Source organism: Xenopus tropicalis, chromosome 10 (genome assembly GCF_000004195.4).
Source record: "Xenopus tropicalis strain Nigerian chromosome 10, UCB_Xtro_10.0, whole genome shotgun sequence".
Taxonomy (NCBI): Eukaryota; Metazoa; Chordata; class Amphibia; order Anura; family Pipidae; genus Xenopus; species Xenopus tropicalis.
The window spans coordinates 19,077,801-19,097,743 of NC_030686.2; the positions used below are offsets into that span (position 1 = coordinate 19,077,801).

A 19,943-nucleotide genomic window follows, 5' to 3' on the forward strand; every position below is an offset into this window, starting at 1 on the left:
ATGTAGAGGCAAGAGGGTTGATTCACTAAAGGTCGATAAGTTTTATCGGACGCTTTTTTGTGTTAAAATTGACGTGAAAAAAACACCCGATTTGCTAAAGTATTAATGCATGCGTTTGTTGCATATCGCGTGCGTTAAATTTCACGCTACCACATGCGTTAATTTTACCGCACCGCATTAATTTGTGTGCCGAAATAATACTAACGCATGATTCACAAACACTTAGGGGCACATTTACTAACCCACGAACGGGCCGAATGCGTCCGATTGCGTTTTTTTCGTAATGATCGATATTTTGCGATTTTTTCGGAAAAATGTCGTGACTTTTTCGTTACGTATACGATTTGTGCGAAAAAACGCGAGTTTTTCGTAGCCATTCCGAAAGTTGAGCAAAATCTGGCGATTTTTCGTAGCGTTAAAAGTTGCGCAAAAAGTTGCGATTTTTTCGTAGCGTTAAAACTTGCGCACCTTTTAAGTTTTAACGCTACAAAAAAGGCGCAACTTTTCGCGCAAGTTTTAACGCTACGAAAAAAATCGCCAGATTTTGCGCAACTTTCGGAATTTTTTCGCGTTTTTTCGCGCAAATCGTATTGGTAACGAAAAAGTCGCGACAATTTCCGAAAATTCGTAAAGACGCAGAAAAAATCGCAAAAAATACGAAAAAGTTGCAAAATGTTCGTTTTCAAATCGGAATTTTTCCAATTCGGTTAGACGTGCTAAATATCGCATTTGTCTGTGCGAAAATTAACACCTACTTGAGGCAGGCGGTAATTATAGAAAAGTACAGTTAATGAGCTTTTGGCAACACAATATGGTCTTTGCAGTGTGTGTTAAATAACGCAGACAGCATCGCGTCTAAATGAACGCAAATATACTTTTAGTGAATCATGCGCGAAAAATTAGACGCGATAAAATTTTTAACGCATGCTATAAATAGCACACGTTTTAACGTTAATCAACCCTAAGATGTCTTAGTCTCACATGATATTCATCAGTGTTTTCACTTGGTAACTGTTTTGGCTGTCTAAATTCAAAAACTGGATTTTTATGTGGAGAAAAGTAGTTTTTTTACGGCAGTTTTGGATGCATCATAGTCACTGTCACCCCCTGTGCCAGGCAGAGTTATAAAGATATGATATACCTGCTCCCCAGCATAATGTAATAGCATGGCTTTTTTTCAGGGATTGTCAGTAATGTACATTGCTTGGAGAAATACTTCAAAACACTTAAGCCATTTATCCCAGAGTGTTCCTAGGTTTGCTTGGGACTGATGCACATCAAAACAAGTTAGGCAGACTGGCCATGCTGTGTGCTGGACTGCTGACAGTTCCGTGGATTGTGAGTTGTATTACTGTGATACCTGTAGCTGATATGAAAAAGAAAGAACTAGCAGAACTAGAAAACCCACATGGAGATCTTAGATAGCAGGGTAGAACTCAGCTTTATTCATGGCTGCTCTCTCCACACAGTGTGTCCCTCCCCTTCACTTCCACTTCCTGTGTCACAATCTTTCTCATCACTCCACCCAGTGCTAAGCTGCTAATGCATGTTAAAATGAACAGTTAACATTCATGCAGGGATGGATGGAACAACATTACAGCTGCATTCCATCTCCTAACCCCCTGTTTTGTAGATCACAACATTCTTTTTGTCACCAATGCAATGCCCAACAACTGAATACACTGAATAGTGGAGATCCAAAATCGAAATGTGCCATTTCTAATCATATTGTAATCTTATAATTGGTAAGTATGATGTCCCTTTAACATATTGTTTGCCTGTATCTAAAAATGTGTGCTCAGAATTCATGTTCTTTGTGAAACTCATAATTTTTTTTTCTTTTCTTTAAAGGAACAGTAACACCAAAAATGAAAGAGCATAAAGGTAATTAAAATATAATGTACAGTTGCCATGCACTTGTGCAACTGGTGTGTTTGCCTCAGAAAGACTACTATAGTTTATATAAACACAGCTGTTGAGTGGCCATGGGGGCAGCTATTCAAAAGAGAAAAAAAAAATTGCTTAGCAGATAGATAAAACCCCTTTATATTCAACAGAGCTTATCTGTTATCTGCTATGTAACCTGTGCCCTTTCTCCTTGTTTCTAGATTGAATGGCTGTCCCTGTGATTACAAACTATAGTAGTGTTTCTGTAGCAAACACACTAGTTTTAACAGTGCAGGGTAACAATGCATTGTGTTTTAATTACCGTATATACTCGAGTATAAGCCGATCCGAATATAAGCCGAGGAATCTAATTTTACCTAAGAAAACTGGAAAATCTTATTGACTCGACTATAAGCCTAGGGTGGGAAATGCAGCCGCTACTGCTAAGTTTCAATAATCAAATTATTTAATAAAAGGACACTCACAAAAAGTGTGTAAGTAACAGGAATGATACTGAGAGTTTTACAGTGTATTAAAGCTCTCAAAGATAGAAACAAAGATATTTACATGTTAAATTATACAGAACCATAAGCAAAGAAACAGGCATCTTACACTTCTTATTTGTGCATTTACATGACTCCACTACGAATTGCCAGTTGTACACATCGAAAAGCAAAACTGATACCATAAGAAATTGCAATTATCAAAACTTCTGCTTACCTCATATCTTACTACATGCCCTCTCAATCCTATTAAATAAGTTCAGTCCTACCTCACGCCGCCGGCAACCACCTATCCCCCCTAACCACCCCCCCCCCGTGTGTCACCCGAGTACTCACAGTCCTACATTGCGCCGCCGGCATCCAGCCCAGTCCACGTTGCGCCGCCGGATGCTGGCCCGAGCTCTCAAAATCATACAGACTAGTACCGGCACATCAGTTGCAGCGCATGCAGGCACGTCGCGCGCGAGTACCTAACCCCATCCCCCGCGTGCGTGCTTGCATACAGTTGTTAGATTGAGAGTGCTAGGGCGACGCAGTGGGGGGTGCTCTGGGGGGTTGATCGGCAGCTAAGCGTGCCTGCAGCCTCGCACAACTGATGCGCCTGTACTATTTGACTCGAGTATAAGCCGAGGATTCCTTTTTTAGCACATTTTGAGTGCTGGAAAACTCGGCTTATACTCGAGTATATATGGTACTTTAAAACCCATTTCTTTTTTGGTGTTACAGTTCCTTTAACAATACTTGTTGGGTTCCAGTAAGGGCTAAGAGTGTATTTTGTCTCTCATCATTTTCTATAAAATATAATGGTAACAACACGTCCGGAATTCTCTTACATCACTTGTAACTACCACAAAAATTAGGTGAAACTCAGTCACCCAAAAATATGCAATTCAGTCAGTGTTAAATAAGCCCTTTGACTCTGGACATTTTGTCTTCCTTATTTTGGTGGAATAAGTCGCAGAACTTTAGCAATAAGCAAATGTTTTTGCCATAAAAAACACCTATAGATGGCTGCAGTGCCCTCTGCATAATTATTGGGTATTTTTAATTAAAAGATAATATTAGCAATGACAAATTAATTATAATTTATTAATAACAGGTTACAAATCACAAAGTTGTTTAAAAGAGGTAGATATTAGCAGTACTAGGACAAAGTGTTCTACTATCCAAGATCAAGCTGTTACTGTAACCCCCCCCCCCCCCCAGTAGGCGCAACATTTTTTAAGAATTTCTAAAATATTTTTTCCTAGGGGCTCAAGGGCTGTTCTAGGGCTCTGTACCAGCCCGGCTTTTCTAGGGCTTTGTTGCAGCCCAAGGCAACCACAGTAAATTAGCAGTGAAGATTTGAGCCTCAGAAAATGCCCCTAGTAGCTCCTCCCCAGTAGCATGGTTGGCTTATACACCAAGAAGATATTTGAGCATATTTGCTAGTGGTAGTTACTAAATGTAGCAAGGTGGTAGAGGCTGTTGGATTGCTGTAGTGGTACAGAGGTGAAATTAGGAGTTTGCGTCAGTAAGAGTATTGCAGTGACTAATGAAACAACATAAACAGACAACAAAGTACATCTCGCTCACTTGACATAAAAGATCATTTTAAATCAATAATGTAAACACACTTCAAAGCTGTTTTGGGGAAGTTTCAAGTAGGTACAGGGCTGTCTGAGACTTCCTGACTGTAAGTTATGAGGATTTTACCAGATCCTTTCATGTTTTGTATCTTGTCGCAGGAGAAGTTCACAAGCAACGTCCTAACACCTGTCTTCATAGGGGTGATCACAAAATTATGTTCACTTGATTGTCCAGGTTTGAGCGACGGGACCCTGGAAGCATTTCATAGTTAGTATTAGCAAACTATCATTATGCTTAACGGTATATAGACTTTTTTATGCAGCCAAAACTTAGCTGGTATTTAAAATTAAGCATCTGAGCATCTTGAGGCCACTGGAAGCAACATTCAAGGGGATGGTGAGCAAATTGTTGCTTGTGAGCCACTGGTTGGGGATCATTGTTCTAGGCCAGTGGTAGGCAAACCGTGGCTCGGGAGCCACAAGTGGCTCTTTAGCCCCTTGAATTTGTCTCTTCCAGGTGCGAGCTCGGCCTGCATTCTTCATTGCATGAACTTTACAGCGCAGATATGCTGTTTGCACATGTAAAAGTCACTGATGATGTCAGAGAGAAAATGGCCGCTGGTCTTTGGGTACAGGAGAGGCGGCGCAGGCAGGAGGCAGGATACGCAGTGCAGAGGCTTGCTCGTTTCATGCACGAGTGAGCCAATCTGCAAAAAATTTGGCTCTTAAAAGAAATTTCAATCACTGTTTTGTTGATATTTGGCTCAGTTGACTAATAAGTTTGCCCACCACTGTTCTAGGCTATAAACCCTACATATAGGTAGGGTATAAAGATATAAGACAGACAGAGACCATGCACATATTAAGTGCGGATAAGTTTCCAGTTCACCCAAAACGCATTCTAAACCCTATGCAAGTAAACTGGGTGCGTATTTTATAACACTGGTCATATATATTGCACATGTGAGCATTGCGGATACATTTTAAGGGCATTGCCGCCATTTTTTCCTCTAAATATGCTCCATTTCCATAAAAGGTAGGAATTGAATAGATCATCTGGCACACTTACTCTTTCTTAAGTATTTTGTCAGTTAGGCCATATCCTTCAACCCACAAAATGCAGGAGTTCAGGGTTTCCAATAAAGGGTTGACAATCACAATATTTGCATTGGATTCTTGGTTTATGATGGCCTTATCAGGAAGCTAAAAATAAATATAAAGGCATAAATGTTTTAAACATATCCCTGATTGTTGCAGCAATTGGGTATTAAAAAATATTTTGGCACATCAATGTTTCTATTATTATTATTATTATTATTATTATCATTTATTTATAAAGCGCCAACATATTCCGCAGCGCTGTACAATAATTTCTAGATAATTATGATTAGATTTATTTTAAAGCAAACAAATTCTGTTTATAGGACAAGACAAGACGACCAATATCCGAAGCTTTTGCAATATCGGTCGCCTTGTCGATCCTCCATACATGCAACGAATATCGTGCGAAACTAGGTTTTGGTGCGTGTATGGCCAGCTTTAAGGTGGCCAAACATGGGCAGATTTAAGCTGCCGATTTAAGTCCTTCAGACCGTTTTGGCATTTTATCTGCCTGTGTAAGGGGACCCCCAACAGACCTACCCAACCAATATATGGCCAAAAATTGGCCAGGTATTGATCAAGCAGGTTTGATTTTCCTATGCGACTGAGGACCACATTGGCTCATTGATGCGGTCCTCACTCACTAACAGTCGCTATAATTCGATCATTTGAATTAAAATGGCCAGGTGGTCAGTATCAATTTGAGGAATCTAAAAACTGCAGTTTAAGTGCCATACTGTTTACCGTGATGCTAAGAGGAGGCTTAACCAATGAGACATTCCTTTCAACCAAAATCCTTTCTTCTGTCCCCTCCACCTCACATAGGGCTGTCATGCATATCACACCGTTGTCAGTCATATGTTTACTATACTGGCCATATTTTACTGGAATTGAAAATCGTTTTTCTGTGAAAAGAATGGAGATACAGGATTAAAACATTTAATATAAGCATTTTCCAGTGCATAGCTAGTGCATTAAGACAGCTAGTCCTTCAGGACTAGGAAGTGAATCTCAGGGAACAAGCTGGGTACTAGACATTGCAGAATTCAGTTCAATAAAGGGGTATCAAAGGGGCCAGGCATGAGTCAGTATACCAGAAAGTCTAGATCAGGAACACATCTTGGAATAAACAATGAACAGCCTTCCACTCCTGTTGTTCAAAGGTTAATAGTAAGGTTGCAGCATCCCCTTTATCACTCAGGATTCCTTCTCCTCTTCTAACCCACTCACTCCCTCCCTCCCTCAAGAATTGACTTTGGTTAACTAATCATGCACAGTCAGGGCCGGATTTCTTTCCGAGGCGCCCCGAGGCCGCCCCTGTAGGTGTCCCCCTCTGCGCATGCACAAACGCGCCCCCAGCGCGCCCCATGCGCATGCGCGGCCTCTCCCCAATGCGCATGCGCAAACGCTCCTTTAAACTCCCATACGGAGCAGTGGGGAGAGGTCCCGACTGCTCCGTATGGGAGCCAAATTAAAAAATTTTCTTGCGGCGGGGCGGCATGCCGCCCCTAAACTTCTGCCGCCCTAGGCCCGGGCCTTTGTGGCCTCTCCACAAATCCGGGCCTGTGCACAGTTATTAAAAACTCAGGTTACCAAACATGTCTTCAAGTCTATCAGCCAATGAAGAGATGGCACTGCTGGTTTGCTGGTGCATTCTGCTAGAGAAACATGTCTAACATCCTCCTCTCCTGAGCTCAGTTTAACCATTACAAGGCACAATCAAAGCAGGACTTTTTATCAAAGTAAGTTCTGCCTGTGTAAGCCTGCATTCTTCATTGCATGAACTTTACAGTGCAGATATGCTGTTTGCAGATGTAAAAGTCACTGATGATGTGAAAGCTGTGATGGTGCTGGCGAAGGGTGGAGATATATGCAATACAAATGGTGTGGTTTGGGTGTTGGAATTGTACCCAGCTTATATACATGGTAGGAAAATGTAGGGTTTACATGGTTAAAAAACATTGACTGGTATCATAATGCGCAGAACTGGAGTGGGCACCTTCATGCGATCATCCATTTTTTTATAAATATATCTTATATGGATATGCTCCCCCTTGTACTACTTGCCTTCTGGCAACTTTAGACTATCTAGAGCAGGGGTGTCAAACTCAATCACATAAGGGGGCCGAAATCTAACACAGGCTTAGTTGCTGGCCAAATTTTTTATTAATATACTTAGTAAGATACTAAGGGGTATATTTATCACAATTCGTAAAAAGTGGAGTAAGCCATTACTGGTAATGTTGCTCATAGCAGCCAATAGATGCTATGCTACAGCTGAAATCTGATTACTGATTGGATGCCTTGGGCAACATTACTGGTAATGCTTCACTCCACTTTTAACACAGCATTATATATATACCACTTAGTCTTAGTTACTATGTGAGGAAAATGGAAATTGATCAGGCTGGATGGTCAGACACACTCACCAAGGGCCACATAAAACAGCCGGATTTGGCCCCCGGCCTTGTGTTTGACATATATGTCAACCTTTGGCCTTTTGGCCTTTTATCACAGATTGTATAGCCATGTGAGGCGACAGGTAACTAATTGTTTCTGTATAGATCTTTATGATGATTCAAACCGTTAAATGTGTATATTGTAATGCTGTGCCTGGACATACCTAAATTAGGACCTAGGCTGAGAAACTTTCCACCTGTCCAGATCGTATGTCTCTGTCGTCCAGTGTAGAGAATTGCTGAAGTGTTTATATACACAGTTACGTTAATGCTGTCAGGAGTCAGGTTTTTAAGGCTTAGTATAAGATTAAAATCTTGGCCAAAAGTAGCTATTTGGTCCAGTGTACATCTTCCAAATAATATATTTCCTCCTCGTGGCTTCTCCCTGGTCCTTCCCACGAAGGAACCTTTAGACAGCTTCAGAGCCTTTTCAAAGACTTTTATTTCCGTTTCAGATCCTGATGAGAAAACGAAGGTGAAGAGTATAGATCTTCATTATTCTTATTGTAATATTTAGCACTGATGTGTGATAATAATGTCAACTTTTTCAACTTAAAATAAAGTTGCAACTATACCCATCGCCACATCAGTAAGGCTTATAATATTTAGCAGTTTCTATGGTGGCCATACACCAACTAAATTAATTATTTTCTATTATCTATAATAGATTACATTAATGATCCTTAATTCAGTTTTTGGAAAAAAGGAAAAGTAAATAAATGCCTCAAATTATCTACTGATAATCATTCAAGAACTAATGCCATTAGCCTTTAATTTGATTGAAGAGCGAGGCTCTAGTCATGCACCCAACCTGATGATAGGAAGAATTTGGACTTAGCACCAGGATTTTTGTACTATCACTGACTAGCAATCAGATTTTAGATTCCCGGTTTGTAGGTTTCAGCATATAAAGGCAAATGATTTTAAAAAATCAAGAAGAAAAAGACAACCAATATCCCAAAGCCTCTGCATCTAAATACTACATTATACTGAAATCAGCTCCAAGATTAACATTTCCTCCATACATTATTGCATTTTAAAATAAAGGGCTTGGAAAATATCATTTTACACATTTTATGAGCATAAATAGTTAAATGCTATGTTTATATCTGAGAAAAACAGCATAATGCATGTTTGTGTTTTGCCTCGTCTGTCAGGTACTATATGCCCTGAAGGTACCTAAGAGGGATGTGCCCTCAGTAGCTAAAAATGTGAAAATTCAAAAGTCTTGCTACCTTTGGCATATTTGTAATTATTTGTGACATCCACTCTGTCGTTACTTCCTATGGCCTTTGTGCTAATAAATTTGCCGGTCTCCTTGGCATTGTTGGAAACCTGTTTCTTTGTCCCATTACGGTAGTAGATCCAGCAGGCAACATCGGCATTGACTGACGCAAACATGTATTTTACATCATAGTTAAGATTGATATCCCCTTCTTTAATGGCAGTTAGAGGAGCTGGGCCACATTGATAAACTCCTGGAATATCAAAGAAAAAAAAAAGATCCAAATAGGAACATACTGAGACAGACATAGCTGTGCAGGAAATCAAGGCTTGTAAACTTTAGGCCAATGGGCCAGATCTGTCATTTACGAGCATTTTTGCCATGTAGCTTGTCCACAGGCATCAACAGGCATCTTTATAGATAGACAGAGAGATGATAGATAGATAGATAGATAGATAGATAGATAGATAGATAGATAGATAGATAGATAGATAGATAGATATGGATGTATCATAACTTCGTGGATACATCACATTTCAAGAGCCACAGATAGTCTGTACATATTAATGTACTAAAAAATTGCATTCACTTACCATCACTTCTTTTTAGTGGAGTTGAATCTATTACCTGCCACCCATTATATGATTTCCCTAAATCTCTGCGTTTGAAATAGGCCTCATTCCAAACATGGAAATTCCTGTGAAAAAAGAGAATTTTTTTAGTTAAGTGTCTAGGGGTGATTGCATGAGGAGCGTTTTCATGATATTAAATAAATAGAATAATTAGAAGTAATTTTCTCCAGAGAGCCACATGTAGTAAACTATAACAAATATGGATGGATGGATAGATGGGATGGATTGTAGTAGTATTGGCCAGATCAGTAGAACTTCCATTTTACTTTACTATTCATTGTGCGACCACAACTGCATTGTATCTATAAAATAATACAAGCTTTGGAGCGTGACTTGTGTTGGCAATTAACCAACCATTTTTTCCATGTCTAAGGGGGAAAGGGAAGAAGACAGAATGTAAAAGGTTAACCACTGTGACTTATGCAGCATATTTACAAGATCGTCCAGTTGAGGTAGAGTAACATTTTTTCAAGGGGAGCCTCAGCTCATTTGGATCCACTTTCTGAATGATCCCAGTATAACCAAAAGAGGTTTTAGTGGAGTGCAATTTCTAAATGGCATTTGTTGATTTTTGATAAGAAACAGTTATTTACCACAGCTGATCCTCTTGATCATTTTGTCTGCTTCCTTGGCTTTTGTATTGTAAATCAATGAACAGATTGGCGTTCTTGTCTTGGCCTGAGTTGAAGTGTGTTATTACCCTTGTTGGAATCCCCAAGCTCCGGAGCACTAGCATATAATGTAAAAGCACATAATGTGAGATTGCTTGTTCGATGCATCCTAAAAAGAGTAACCTACTATTTACATCTACATACTATAACTTTCAATAAGTAATGGGCTTCCTCTATAATACACAGATACTGTATTTGTACTGCTAGTACTTTAACATGATGTTTTTGCTCATGGTAATCCAGAAGGGCCTGAGATGGTAAGCCAACTGTCTCCTAGGATTCCATACTTGAGTTAAATTGACCAGTAATGCTCATCCTTACACAGTTCATGAGTTGAGTACATTGAGTTAAAAAAAGACCAAAGTCCATCAAGTTCAGCTCCTTAAAATGATACCCAGTGCACATATATACACATAGCTATATAGTCTTATCTACATTCACATATATAAACTATACCTACCAATACTTTTAACACAATACAGGCAAAATAGAAGATTCTTACCTGTGCAGAGCATTCCTGCATACACCCAGCACTGACCATACTTTACAGGTTTGAATTTACTGTAATACCAGCTTTTCAGAATGTTCATACTGCCATTCCAACTGGATGGGCTCGCCCCATTTATATAGTCATCACTCCAGTTCTCCTCCAGGACACCGTCATCACCCTTACTGTTCATCTTGCAAAAAAAGAAAGAAACAATTTTGATGATATTATACTTAAATATGTTATCTGTTACCTGGAAACCCGTTATTCATAAAGTTCCGAATTATGGGAAGGCCATCTACCATGATTTTCTTTTTCTCTGTAATAATAAAACAGTAAATTGTACTTGATCCCAGATATGATCAAATTAATCATTATTGGAGGCAAAACAATCCTATTGGGTTTATTTAATGTTTAAATGATTTTTCAGTAGACTTAAGGTATGAAGATCCAAATTGCAGAAAGACCCCTTATTGGGAAAGCCCCAGGGTCCCGAGCATTCTGGATAACAGGTTCCATTGCTGTAGTTTTAATACAATTATAGATAGGCAATCCAGTTGAAAAAGCATTAAAGGACGCTGCCTTGGGGTCATCTTTGACCAGTCCCTCTCCTTCTCTAACCATATTAATAACACTGCCAAAACCTGCCGCTTTTTCCTCCGCAATATTGCCAAGATACGCCCCTTTCTTTCACAAGTAACAGCTAAAACACTAATCCATGCTTTTATCCTTTCCCGTTTAGATTGCTGCAATCTCCTACTAACTGGCCTCAGAGACTCCCACCTCTCTCCCCTGCAATCAATCTTAAACTCTGCTGCCAGGGTCCTCCTGCTCTCTCCTAAGAGGGAACCTGCTCACTAGCATGGTTACCTGTAAAGTAAAGGATAGCTTACAAAATCCTTCTGCTAACATTCAAAGCCCTTCACTCCTCTGCTCCTCACTAAATTTTTTCACTGGTCTCTCTGCACGTTCCTGGTCGTCTCCTTGGCTCCTCTCAGACCCTCCATCTTTTTACACCATCCACACCCAATGCGCTCTCTAGTTTTAAACCTTTCTATCTCGCTGCTCCTTACCTCTGGAACTCTATCCCTGAATCCCTCCGTAGGGAACACTCACCCACTCTCTTTAAGATAAAACTCTTCTGGAACAAAACAAACATTATTTTGCCAATTCCTGTACTTAAGGGCAAATGCCCATACCTAATGTACTCTTACCTTCCAATTTGTGCCTGTATGTTACCCAACCACTTAGATTGTAAGCTCTACGGGGGAGGGACCTCCTTCCTACTGTGTATCATACCACATGACACCTACTCCCTGTGTATTTATACATATTTATTGTATTTATTATAACACTTGTTCCCCCTGGGTGTAATTTTGTATATTGTAAGATTGTACAGCGCTGCATACCCTTGTGGCGCTTTATAAATAAAGTTATACATACATACAAGGACAAAGGATCATGTATGTAAAAGTAGTTTCAGAGCACAGAGACCTTAGCCCCTTAAATAGAGCACTAGCCTTCAGGCAGCACTCTATCCAACCGGGCTAGCAGGTGGAGTCACATAGGCATCCCCCCTCCTGTCCCCAAGAATTCCATAACTCTTAGTTAGGGAGCAGAAGGAGGCACATGCTGGAATGGGATCCCGATCTACAGCAGACAGTAAAGACAAGGAAATTAGATTGAATTCATGTCAAGGCTGTATCACAGCTCATCCCAATAGCAGATGGTCTTTCCACAATGAATATCTCATCTCTGTGGATCTAAACTCACCATAGCACTGAGAACTCTGCACACATACAGTGGGTCATTTCTCTGCGAGACGTCCAGAGCAGGGTCTTTCTTATAGTTTTGACTGCGGTCCAGGATAACCAAGCAAATATCAAGTATGTTTCTTTCAAACTACAGCATGGAGATGAAACATAATGATCATTAGTGACAAACCTTAAAATAGATGTGGGTGTTCTAGCTCTGAGGAATTCCTGAACAACAATGAAATCATACAAGAAAATGATCTTTAATTGTCTAGGCACAGTCATGAAATCTAATTACAAGGGACATAACTTTACTAATGATCAAAACAGTACATACATTTGGGATTGCCTACTTAAAGATCATCATATAGCGCCCCTATAATTTATCCACAGTTTAAGGTGCCTTGCAACTCCCAGGTATTTGATTCAAGTAGCTGAGATCATAGCATCTTTGTTATCGATTTGCGGTCATGTTGCTTGCCTCAACAGAAATATGTATTAAAATCATAAAGTAGGCTCCTGGTCAAAGCTTGTTAGTTTTTCAGTGATTATATGTGAATATATGCTTCATACCAAATAACTATATCCTACTCAGCCAAGTGAAGAATACAGTGAGAGTAATAATGGGCACAGTAAGCCACAACCTCATAATACATAAAAAGGGTTCATTTATGAACATAGCCACAATTGTTGTCACGCTTAAAAGGATGCAAGTTGTTGCATGTACTAAAAGGCTTCATTAAACATGTTCTTTGCATTTCCATATAGCTGCACCTGCCCCCAATGTGGAATCATATGCAAGTGCACTGATGCTGGGCGACCCTGGAGCTACGGGCATATTGAATGTGATATTAATTCCAGAGATTCCTCAGCTTACTGCATGAATAGGCACAAACATGCAGTCAAAAGATTGTATGGTAATGCAATTTAAACACCGAGCTCCATAGGTAACACCATAATTGTATCTGTAACTTGCACTCAGAGTTTCAGTTAAAAATCAAGTGCTTTTGCATTTAGCCTGGCAGCAATAATGCTGGAATTGTGGGGAACATGCTGCATTATGGGTAAAAAAACAGGGTGTATGCTTCCAAAATTGCGAACTGTACTTGCTGTGGTAAACGACTCCCAAAAAGGTAATGTAACCCCTATTTGCCTATAAAACAGTCAAGCACTAGCTAGAATAGGTTAGAGTATAGGGTACATGCGACTCTCTTAGACAGGATGGGCCTTCGCTAAATGGAAGCAACTACAACTCACTGTAGCTGTGTGCACTGGATAGATACCCTGTACCTCTTTAAGAGTCCTACAGCGACTGTGGATCAGGGTTAAGTTACTAGCCTGTATCCTGTGTCTTAACCGTGGCCTTATGCTAAGGCAACAGCACCTCTATGGAAGGGTACTTCCAGCTACTTTCCTGGTTGGAGCAACAGCTGCTCTTACTTCCTTCAGCTCACTACCTCACTCTCCTAAAAAGTGCTCGATAGCGTATAACTATATAACTGGTCCTCATTCATGGGGTCCCTGTCCCAGATGGCTACTCTAGGGTAGAGATGGCTTTACTGGGGCCCTGTTGATCCCAGGCTCAGTGGACCTTCACCTGAGAAGAAGGCAGCCAAAGAGGAAGACCCACCCCTTTGCTAAACACTATATTGGGAGTGCAAAGGGTGGAGTCAACCTGTAAACCAATAAGGCATAAGTGCATAATTCTAAACTCTCTGGGTCTTTGCTCAGTAACAGCATAAGCTAAGGAAGTTGTAGGGTTTAAAGCCATAGGGGCATATTAACCCTATGGGTCCCTACATTAACTTTAAAATTAAAAAACAAATGGGCGGCAAGGTGCAAAAGGGCAAAAACAGGTACACTGCACTTTTTCTTGCTCATGCTCCTCTATCAAACACAACTCTTTGCTCTTCTGGTGTGGGTACAAAGATCTGTTGGCAGGTGCAAATTCTGCTCTCTTTTTAAGGATGCGTGTCACCTTATATCCCAATTACCATCATGTCATCGAGAGTTAAGGAGCACCTGGCACATCTGCAGCCCTGTATTTAACTCCTGCTCTACACTATGTGCCAATAATGAAGCACCAGGTTCAGGGTATAAAGCACACGTTTGCATTGCACATAGATACAAAAATAGATAGATGCAACATAGATGCAAAAGCCACTAGGGCATAAAATAGTTACATAGGATTGAAAAAAGACCAGAGTCCATCAAGTTCAACCCATCCAAGTAAACCCAGCACACACAACCCACACCAACCAATCTATTTACTCACATACATAAACTATATATACAACCACTAATACTAACTGTAGATATTAGTATCACAATAGCCTTGGTTATTCTGATTGTTCAAGAACTCATCCAGACCCCTCTTAAAGGCATTTAACAGAATCTGCCATTACCACATCTCTAGGAAGGGCATTCCCCAACCTCACTGCCCTCACCGTGAAAAACTACCTACGCTGCTTCAAATGGAAGCTCCGTTCCTCTAATCTAAAGGGGGGGCCTCTGGTGCGTTGATTGTTTTTATGGGAAAAAAGAACACCCCTTATCTTCCTATAATCCCCTCTAATGTACTTGTACAGAGTAATCATGTCCCTGATACTCCTGTATCAGTCCTAATTTCTGTAGGATAGACTTTCACCCTTTGCTATATACTTATTAAATTACCTGATTATATTCCCAGTTAATAGATGTTATGTCTTCATCACTCCCTTGAAAGATAACTCCCTGTTCATTCATAACATATTCCTGACGCTGATCCTCTTCAGCCATGAACACTGCATCTCCTAAAATATTGAAAAAAGAGTAAGGGAAAATAAATATTCCTTATATCATTCATCTTCACTATAACATTTACTGTATGTCTCAGATTGTAGGATATTACCTTGTAGCCATGGATTGAAGAGAAGATTAAGGGCCCCAATTTGATGTGGAAGTGGCTTGTCTGATCCTCGGCACTGAACAGCTACACTTAGAATATAGCGCCCAATCACAGCATCAGAATGACTGTTTATGGTCACTGTGATCGACGTTGACTTTATGGATGTCAAAATGGCTCCCCATGATTGTAGATTCTCGGCCCTAAACAATGGGAACACAACTTTTGTTTTCGAAGTCTCTGATGGGGATGGACCTTTTTTGAGAGATAAGAAAAACATCTTTTCCTGTAATATGTTATAATGATGTTACAAAGTTATGCATTAACAATAGAACTAGGCTAGAGGATGTTGCATTCTTTAAATAGACATGGCCCATTGTGGCTTGTGGGTCTAGCAGTTCCCTAACTTGTGTGCCTAAATGATACACAAGTAAGGGGATGGGTGTATTGGTTATTGGTTTATTGGTTATTGGTTTATTGTATATATTGGTACATGCCTCCCCCTGCCTGTCCCTCTTGGATATATCTCTACCTAATGTTGGTGGTACTCTATTCAAGGACAATCCTCAAGTATCTGTGTATTTTTTGCAAATTGCGTTCTACATTGTAAATGACTCTTGGTAGCCATTACCTGTTTCGAAGATAAACAAAATGTTTTCCTCTGCTTGTAGAGGTCGGTTGAGCATGAGAGTAAGCTTGAAAGGTTGTCCTCTCCTGAGCACCAGATCATCGCTCTCATAGACATCTGTATGGTGGGCCTTTTCATTGACTGCATAATACCAGTCACAGGCAATGACCTGAGGGTCTAAAAAAAGAGTTTTGTTGAGAATCTAAATAATAATATAATAATCTAATCAGGAGTCATTTTAAAGATGGGGTTTCTAAGCACAAGGAAATGGAGACTATGATCAGTTCTCCTTTTAAAGCATTTTGTTCAAACAATGCAGCTTAAGCTGTTATGGTCTTATAACTAACATTATTCTTGTCTTGTGTTACAGCCCCAAAATGTTGCTTCTCTAAAAATGAACTAAACTGATAGAAAAATTGCTAAAAATAAAAGTATGGTGCCAGACCTGTCAACCCTCCCCCCCCCTTTTTTTTCAGGAGTTACACTAATCTTGCTTCCTTCCCCCGATCTCCCGTCACAATGCCGTTTTTTTGGCACCCTCATGGTTTTTTCGCCTACCCCACTAAAAAATGAGGTGCGCGCATACACAGAAGCATTCATTGGCAGCAGGAGAGCGATGTGCAAATGTGCAATGAACAATTTACAGCTTCAAGCTGTTCTTTGCGCATGCACAGTGATATCACTTCTGGTTTGTGAAAACTTTTGGCGGCACAATTTCCGCAGCAAACACTACTCAAAGGGTGACAGCTCTGTAAGTGCTACAATCCTAGGTAAACCAAGACAAAAATGTATAACTCAGGCATTCCTCATATGTCTTAGGAACTAAAGTACCCTTGATTTAGAATATGGAAGACGAAAGAGCTTTGTCTGAGGAAGAATAATATGGCAAACAAGGCAGAGCTGACAGGGCACTCAAATTTCTTTCCCCTACTGCTTTTGGGTTCAGTTCAAATGAATGTGAAACACACTATGGCAGACCGTATTGATCCTAGACAGGGACTGCTCAGGAACACCAGTGAGTCCTCCCAAACAATCCTTGTTTGGCACCTGCCATAGGCAGCATCGAATCTGGACTGAGATCCCCTGACCAACCCACAAAATTGTAACTGTCTGTGGCATCTTACAGCAGCCCTTCTGGCATTTGCCTGAACCCACAGATTGCCAGTCTGTGCCTGGGCAGCATCTTTTTCATTAATGCAAATAGGAGCCATGGGAAGGCAAGACCACTTTGTTTCTCCCTGTGATGATTATGGTGAGCCAAAAAAATGGTGTACCACAGAACAAATACTGAGATATTTAAAAAAGTTAAATTAACAAAGCATTATTTAAGCTTTAAGTATTTGGGATTTTAGACAATATCTCTTTAATCAGAAAGTTTTAGCTTCTAAAGATTACTCTAAACTGATCTTCAAAATGTTGAGGAAACTCTGTCCAAAAAATGATCCAGGTACTCTGATTTCCACCCACATTCAGACTTCGTAAATGTGTGTGAATGTGAGGGAATATATAAGCATTATATAAATAATTGATAATATTTGCTGCCATCTGATGCATGAACTGAGAGATTGAATGTGAAGCGATTACAGGGCAATAACCACTGAGGAACCAATTCGTGACCAATAATCATAAGCACAGAATGCAGCCCTGCCCTATAGCCTGTGTTGTGACATTTTGTGCTTTAAATAGAATAAGCTCTTGGCAGTGCTAATATAATGTGTGTTAATAAGGTGATACAGCAATATGTGCATGAGTCAATACATTATTCCCAGAACAACATTTGTGGGGAAAACCATTCAGACAGACCAGGCATAGAAAAGAATTTTATGTTTATAGGGCAGGTGCATAGTTGGGATTCTGAAACCCCCAAAACTGATGTAAACATACACAGAAGTCTTTTGAACCCTTTTAAATGAAATATTTGCAGTTTTAAATGGCAAACCAGACTTTGGCTTATTTCTTGAGATTCTTTAGCCTATAATTTAGTGCCCTGTTTTGCCACGAAACACTTAGGGCTACTTCTGATGAAATGCTTTTGTCTTTAAATAAACTTCTTTTAACTGCACTGCGTTGTTTTCTTATGGTCCAGTTTTGTGCCAGCCATTTTCACTATAAAGTAATAGTTTTCAAAATTCTCTCCTGAGCTGAAGGTCTGGGGAATCACTTAAAAGGTATTATAGACCCCAGTGTCTGAGTGACCCAAGAACAGGCTGCAGGGTGCTTACACTGAATATACCCCTGTAATAAGTACTACAGGCTAGAGAACTGTGCAGGCACAGTTAAGAGCAGTAACTCAGAAAGGTAGAAGCTGTTCAGATATTAGGGTAGTCTGTGGAGGAAAGAGCCAATTAGGTCCCACAACAGAGCAGTTTGGGAAGCCTAGCCAGTTCCTACACAGAAATAAGAGACACGCAGCACCAAGGAATGAGACTAAGGGGCTGATTTACTTACCCACGAACGGGTCGAATGGAGTCCGATTGTGTTTTTTTCGTAATGATCGGTACTTTGCGATTTTTTCGTATGTTTTGCGATTTTTTCGGATTCTTTACGAATTTTTCGGATCCAATACGATTTTTGCGTAAAAACGCGAGTTTTCCTATCCATTACGAAAGTTGCGTAAAAAGTTGCGCATTTTGCGTAGCGTTAAAACTTACGCGAAAAGTTGCGCATTTTTCGTAGCGTTAAGTTTTAACGCTACGAAAAATGCGCAACTTTTCGCGTAAGTTTTAACGCTACGAAAAATGCGCAACTTTTTACGCAACTTTCGTAATGGATACGAAAAACTCGCGTTTTTACGCAAAAATCGTATTGGTAACGAAAAATTCGTACAGAATCCGAAAAAATCGCAAAACATACGAAAAAGTCGCAAAATGTTCGTTTTCAAGTCGGAACTTTTCCAATTCGGGTCGGATTCGTGGGTTAGTAAATCAGCCCCTTTGTGAATGGTCAGGAAACAAGCCAAAATCATACACAGGGATCAACAACAATGCAATACCAGAGGATTAGGAATTAGCAGGGTCAGACAGGCACATTTCACAACAGTATATTCTAGCTAAAGCACAAATGCTAAACTCTCTCACAACAGAACCTGTTTGCTCAGACATGGAGCAAAGCAAGGCAGGGTCTGTTATAATCATATTTTTTAATAAATTAGGAGATATTTTTCTAAAATGTGAGTTTAGTTGTGGTAGGAAAAAAAAACACAAAAAGTATTCAAATATAAATTGTAATAAATCTGCTCCTATCTATGCATTTACTTCATATCAGTTAGCCCTAGGGTTGCTGACTGAGAGACTCTTGTGCCAATAGCCAGTCTAAAACTGCTAACATAAACCCTGAGTAAGCTTATATTAGTTCATTTTTTTGTTAAGATCTCCTTTAAAGAAGAAGGAAAGTTACAGTCACTGGGGGGGTGGGGGTGGGGTGCCAAAATGTTTATAATTAGTATAATTGCTTACCTGAAACCCCTTGCTGATGCTTCTCTTAGGAGAAAGCTGCCCCGGCTGGGGCATACGTGGCCGAGCGTTCCCCTCTCTCTTTCAGTTTTTCATGCATGCACAGTAGAGTGAAAAGCTGAACTTTAATAAAAAAGATGGCTTTTTCCCCAAACTGCGCATGTGCGGGCCCGGGATTTGCTGCTAAAGGGGAAGGAAGAGAATCACTCACCTCACTCACTCGAAATCCCTCCTAACTGGAGCACTGGTCGGAGATTTAGGTAAGCGATTAGAATCCTAACATTTGGCACCCCCTAATGATTTAGCCTTTCCTTCTTCTTTAAAATGTTTAAGGGAAATTATTGTAATGATAAAAACAACCATTAACCTGAAGTGAATGGTGAATCTGTTGAGTGAATGCATTGCGTGATGGCCTAGCAATGCATTTTCCATGGAACGCCGGAACACTGATACTTTATGGTCAGTTGAATAGATTCTATGATCTATGACCCTTAAAGTGTTACTAATCTGTTAAGACATCAGGGGTATTTAATATTTTATTTTTAGCCTTAATGATTACCTGCTGCAAACATTCAGTGAATCAGAGACTGATTTTTAATTTGCAATTTGATGATGCCAGCATGAGTCTGGGTATGTACAAATGCCAAACAGCATGGTTGGATCCTTATCCTGAATAATGCCACTACGTTAAC

At 40.0% G+C, this 19,943-nt stretch overlaps 1 protein-coding gene across 5 annotated transcripts in view; it reads right to left on the reverse strand.

Annotated features, from left to right (window-relative positions):
* Nucleotides 1-3,416: 3,416 nt before the first annotated feature.
* Nucleotides 3,417-19,943, reverse strand: part of tgm6 (transglutaminase 6) — an 83,831-nt gene continuing 67,304 nt past the window's right edge. Inside the window, exons 1-13 of one of the 5 annotated variants that reach the window (XM_031893974.1) lie at nt 19,619-19,722; nt 15,803-15,976; nt 15,178-15,426; nt 14,961-15,079; nt 12,307-12,435; nt 10,549-10,726; nt 9,969-10,104; nt 9,337-9,440; nt 8,754-8,996; nt 7,683-7,976; nt 5,804-5,964; nt 5,028-5,161; nt 3,417-4,210 (exon numbers count right to left, since the gene is read on the reverse strand). In XM_031893974.1, coding sequence (XP_031749834.1) covers nt 4,030-4,210; nt 5,028-5,161; nt 5,804-5,964; nt 7,683-7,976; nt 8,754-8,996; nt 9,337-9,440; nt 9,969-10,104; nt 10,549-10,726; nt 12,307-12,435; nt 14,961-15,079; nt 15,178-15,426; nt 15,803-15,857 — 1,983 coding nt within the window. In that variant the 5' untranslated portion in view covers nt 15,858-15,976; nt 19,619-19,722 and the 3' untranslated portion in view covers nt 3,417-4,029. 5 annotated transcript variants of the gene reach the window in all.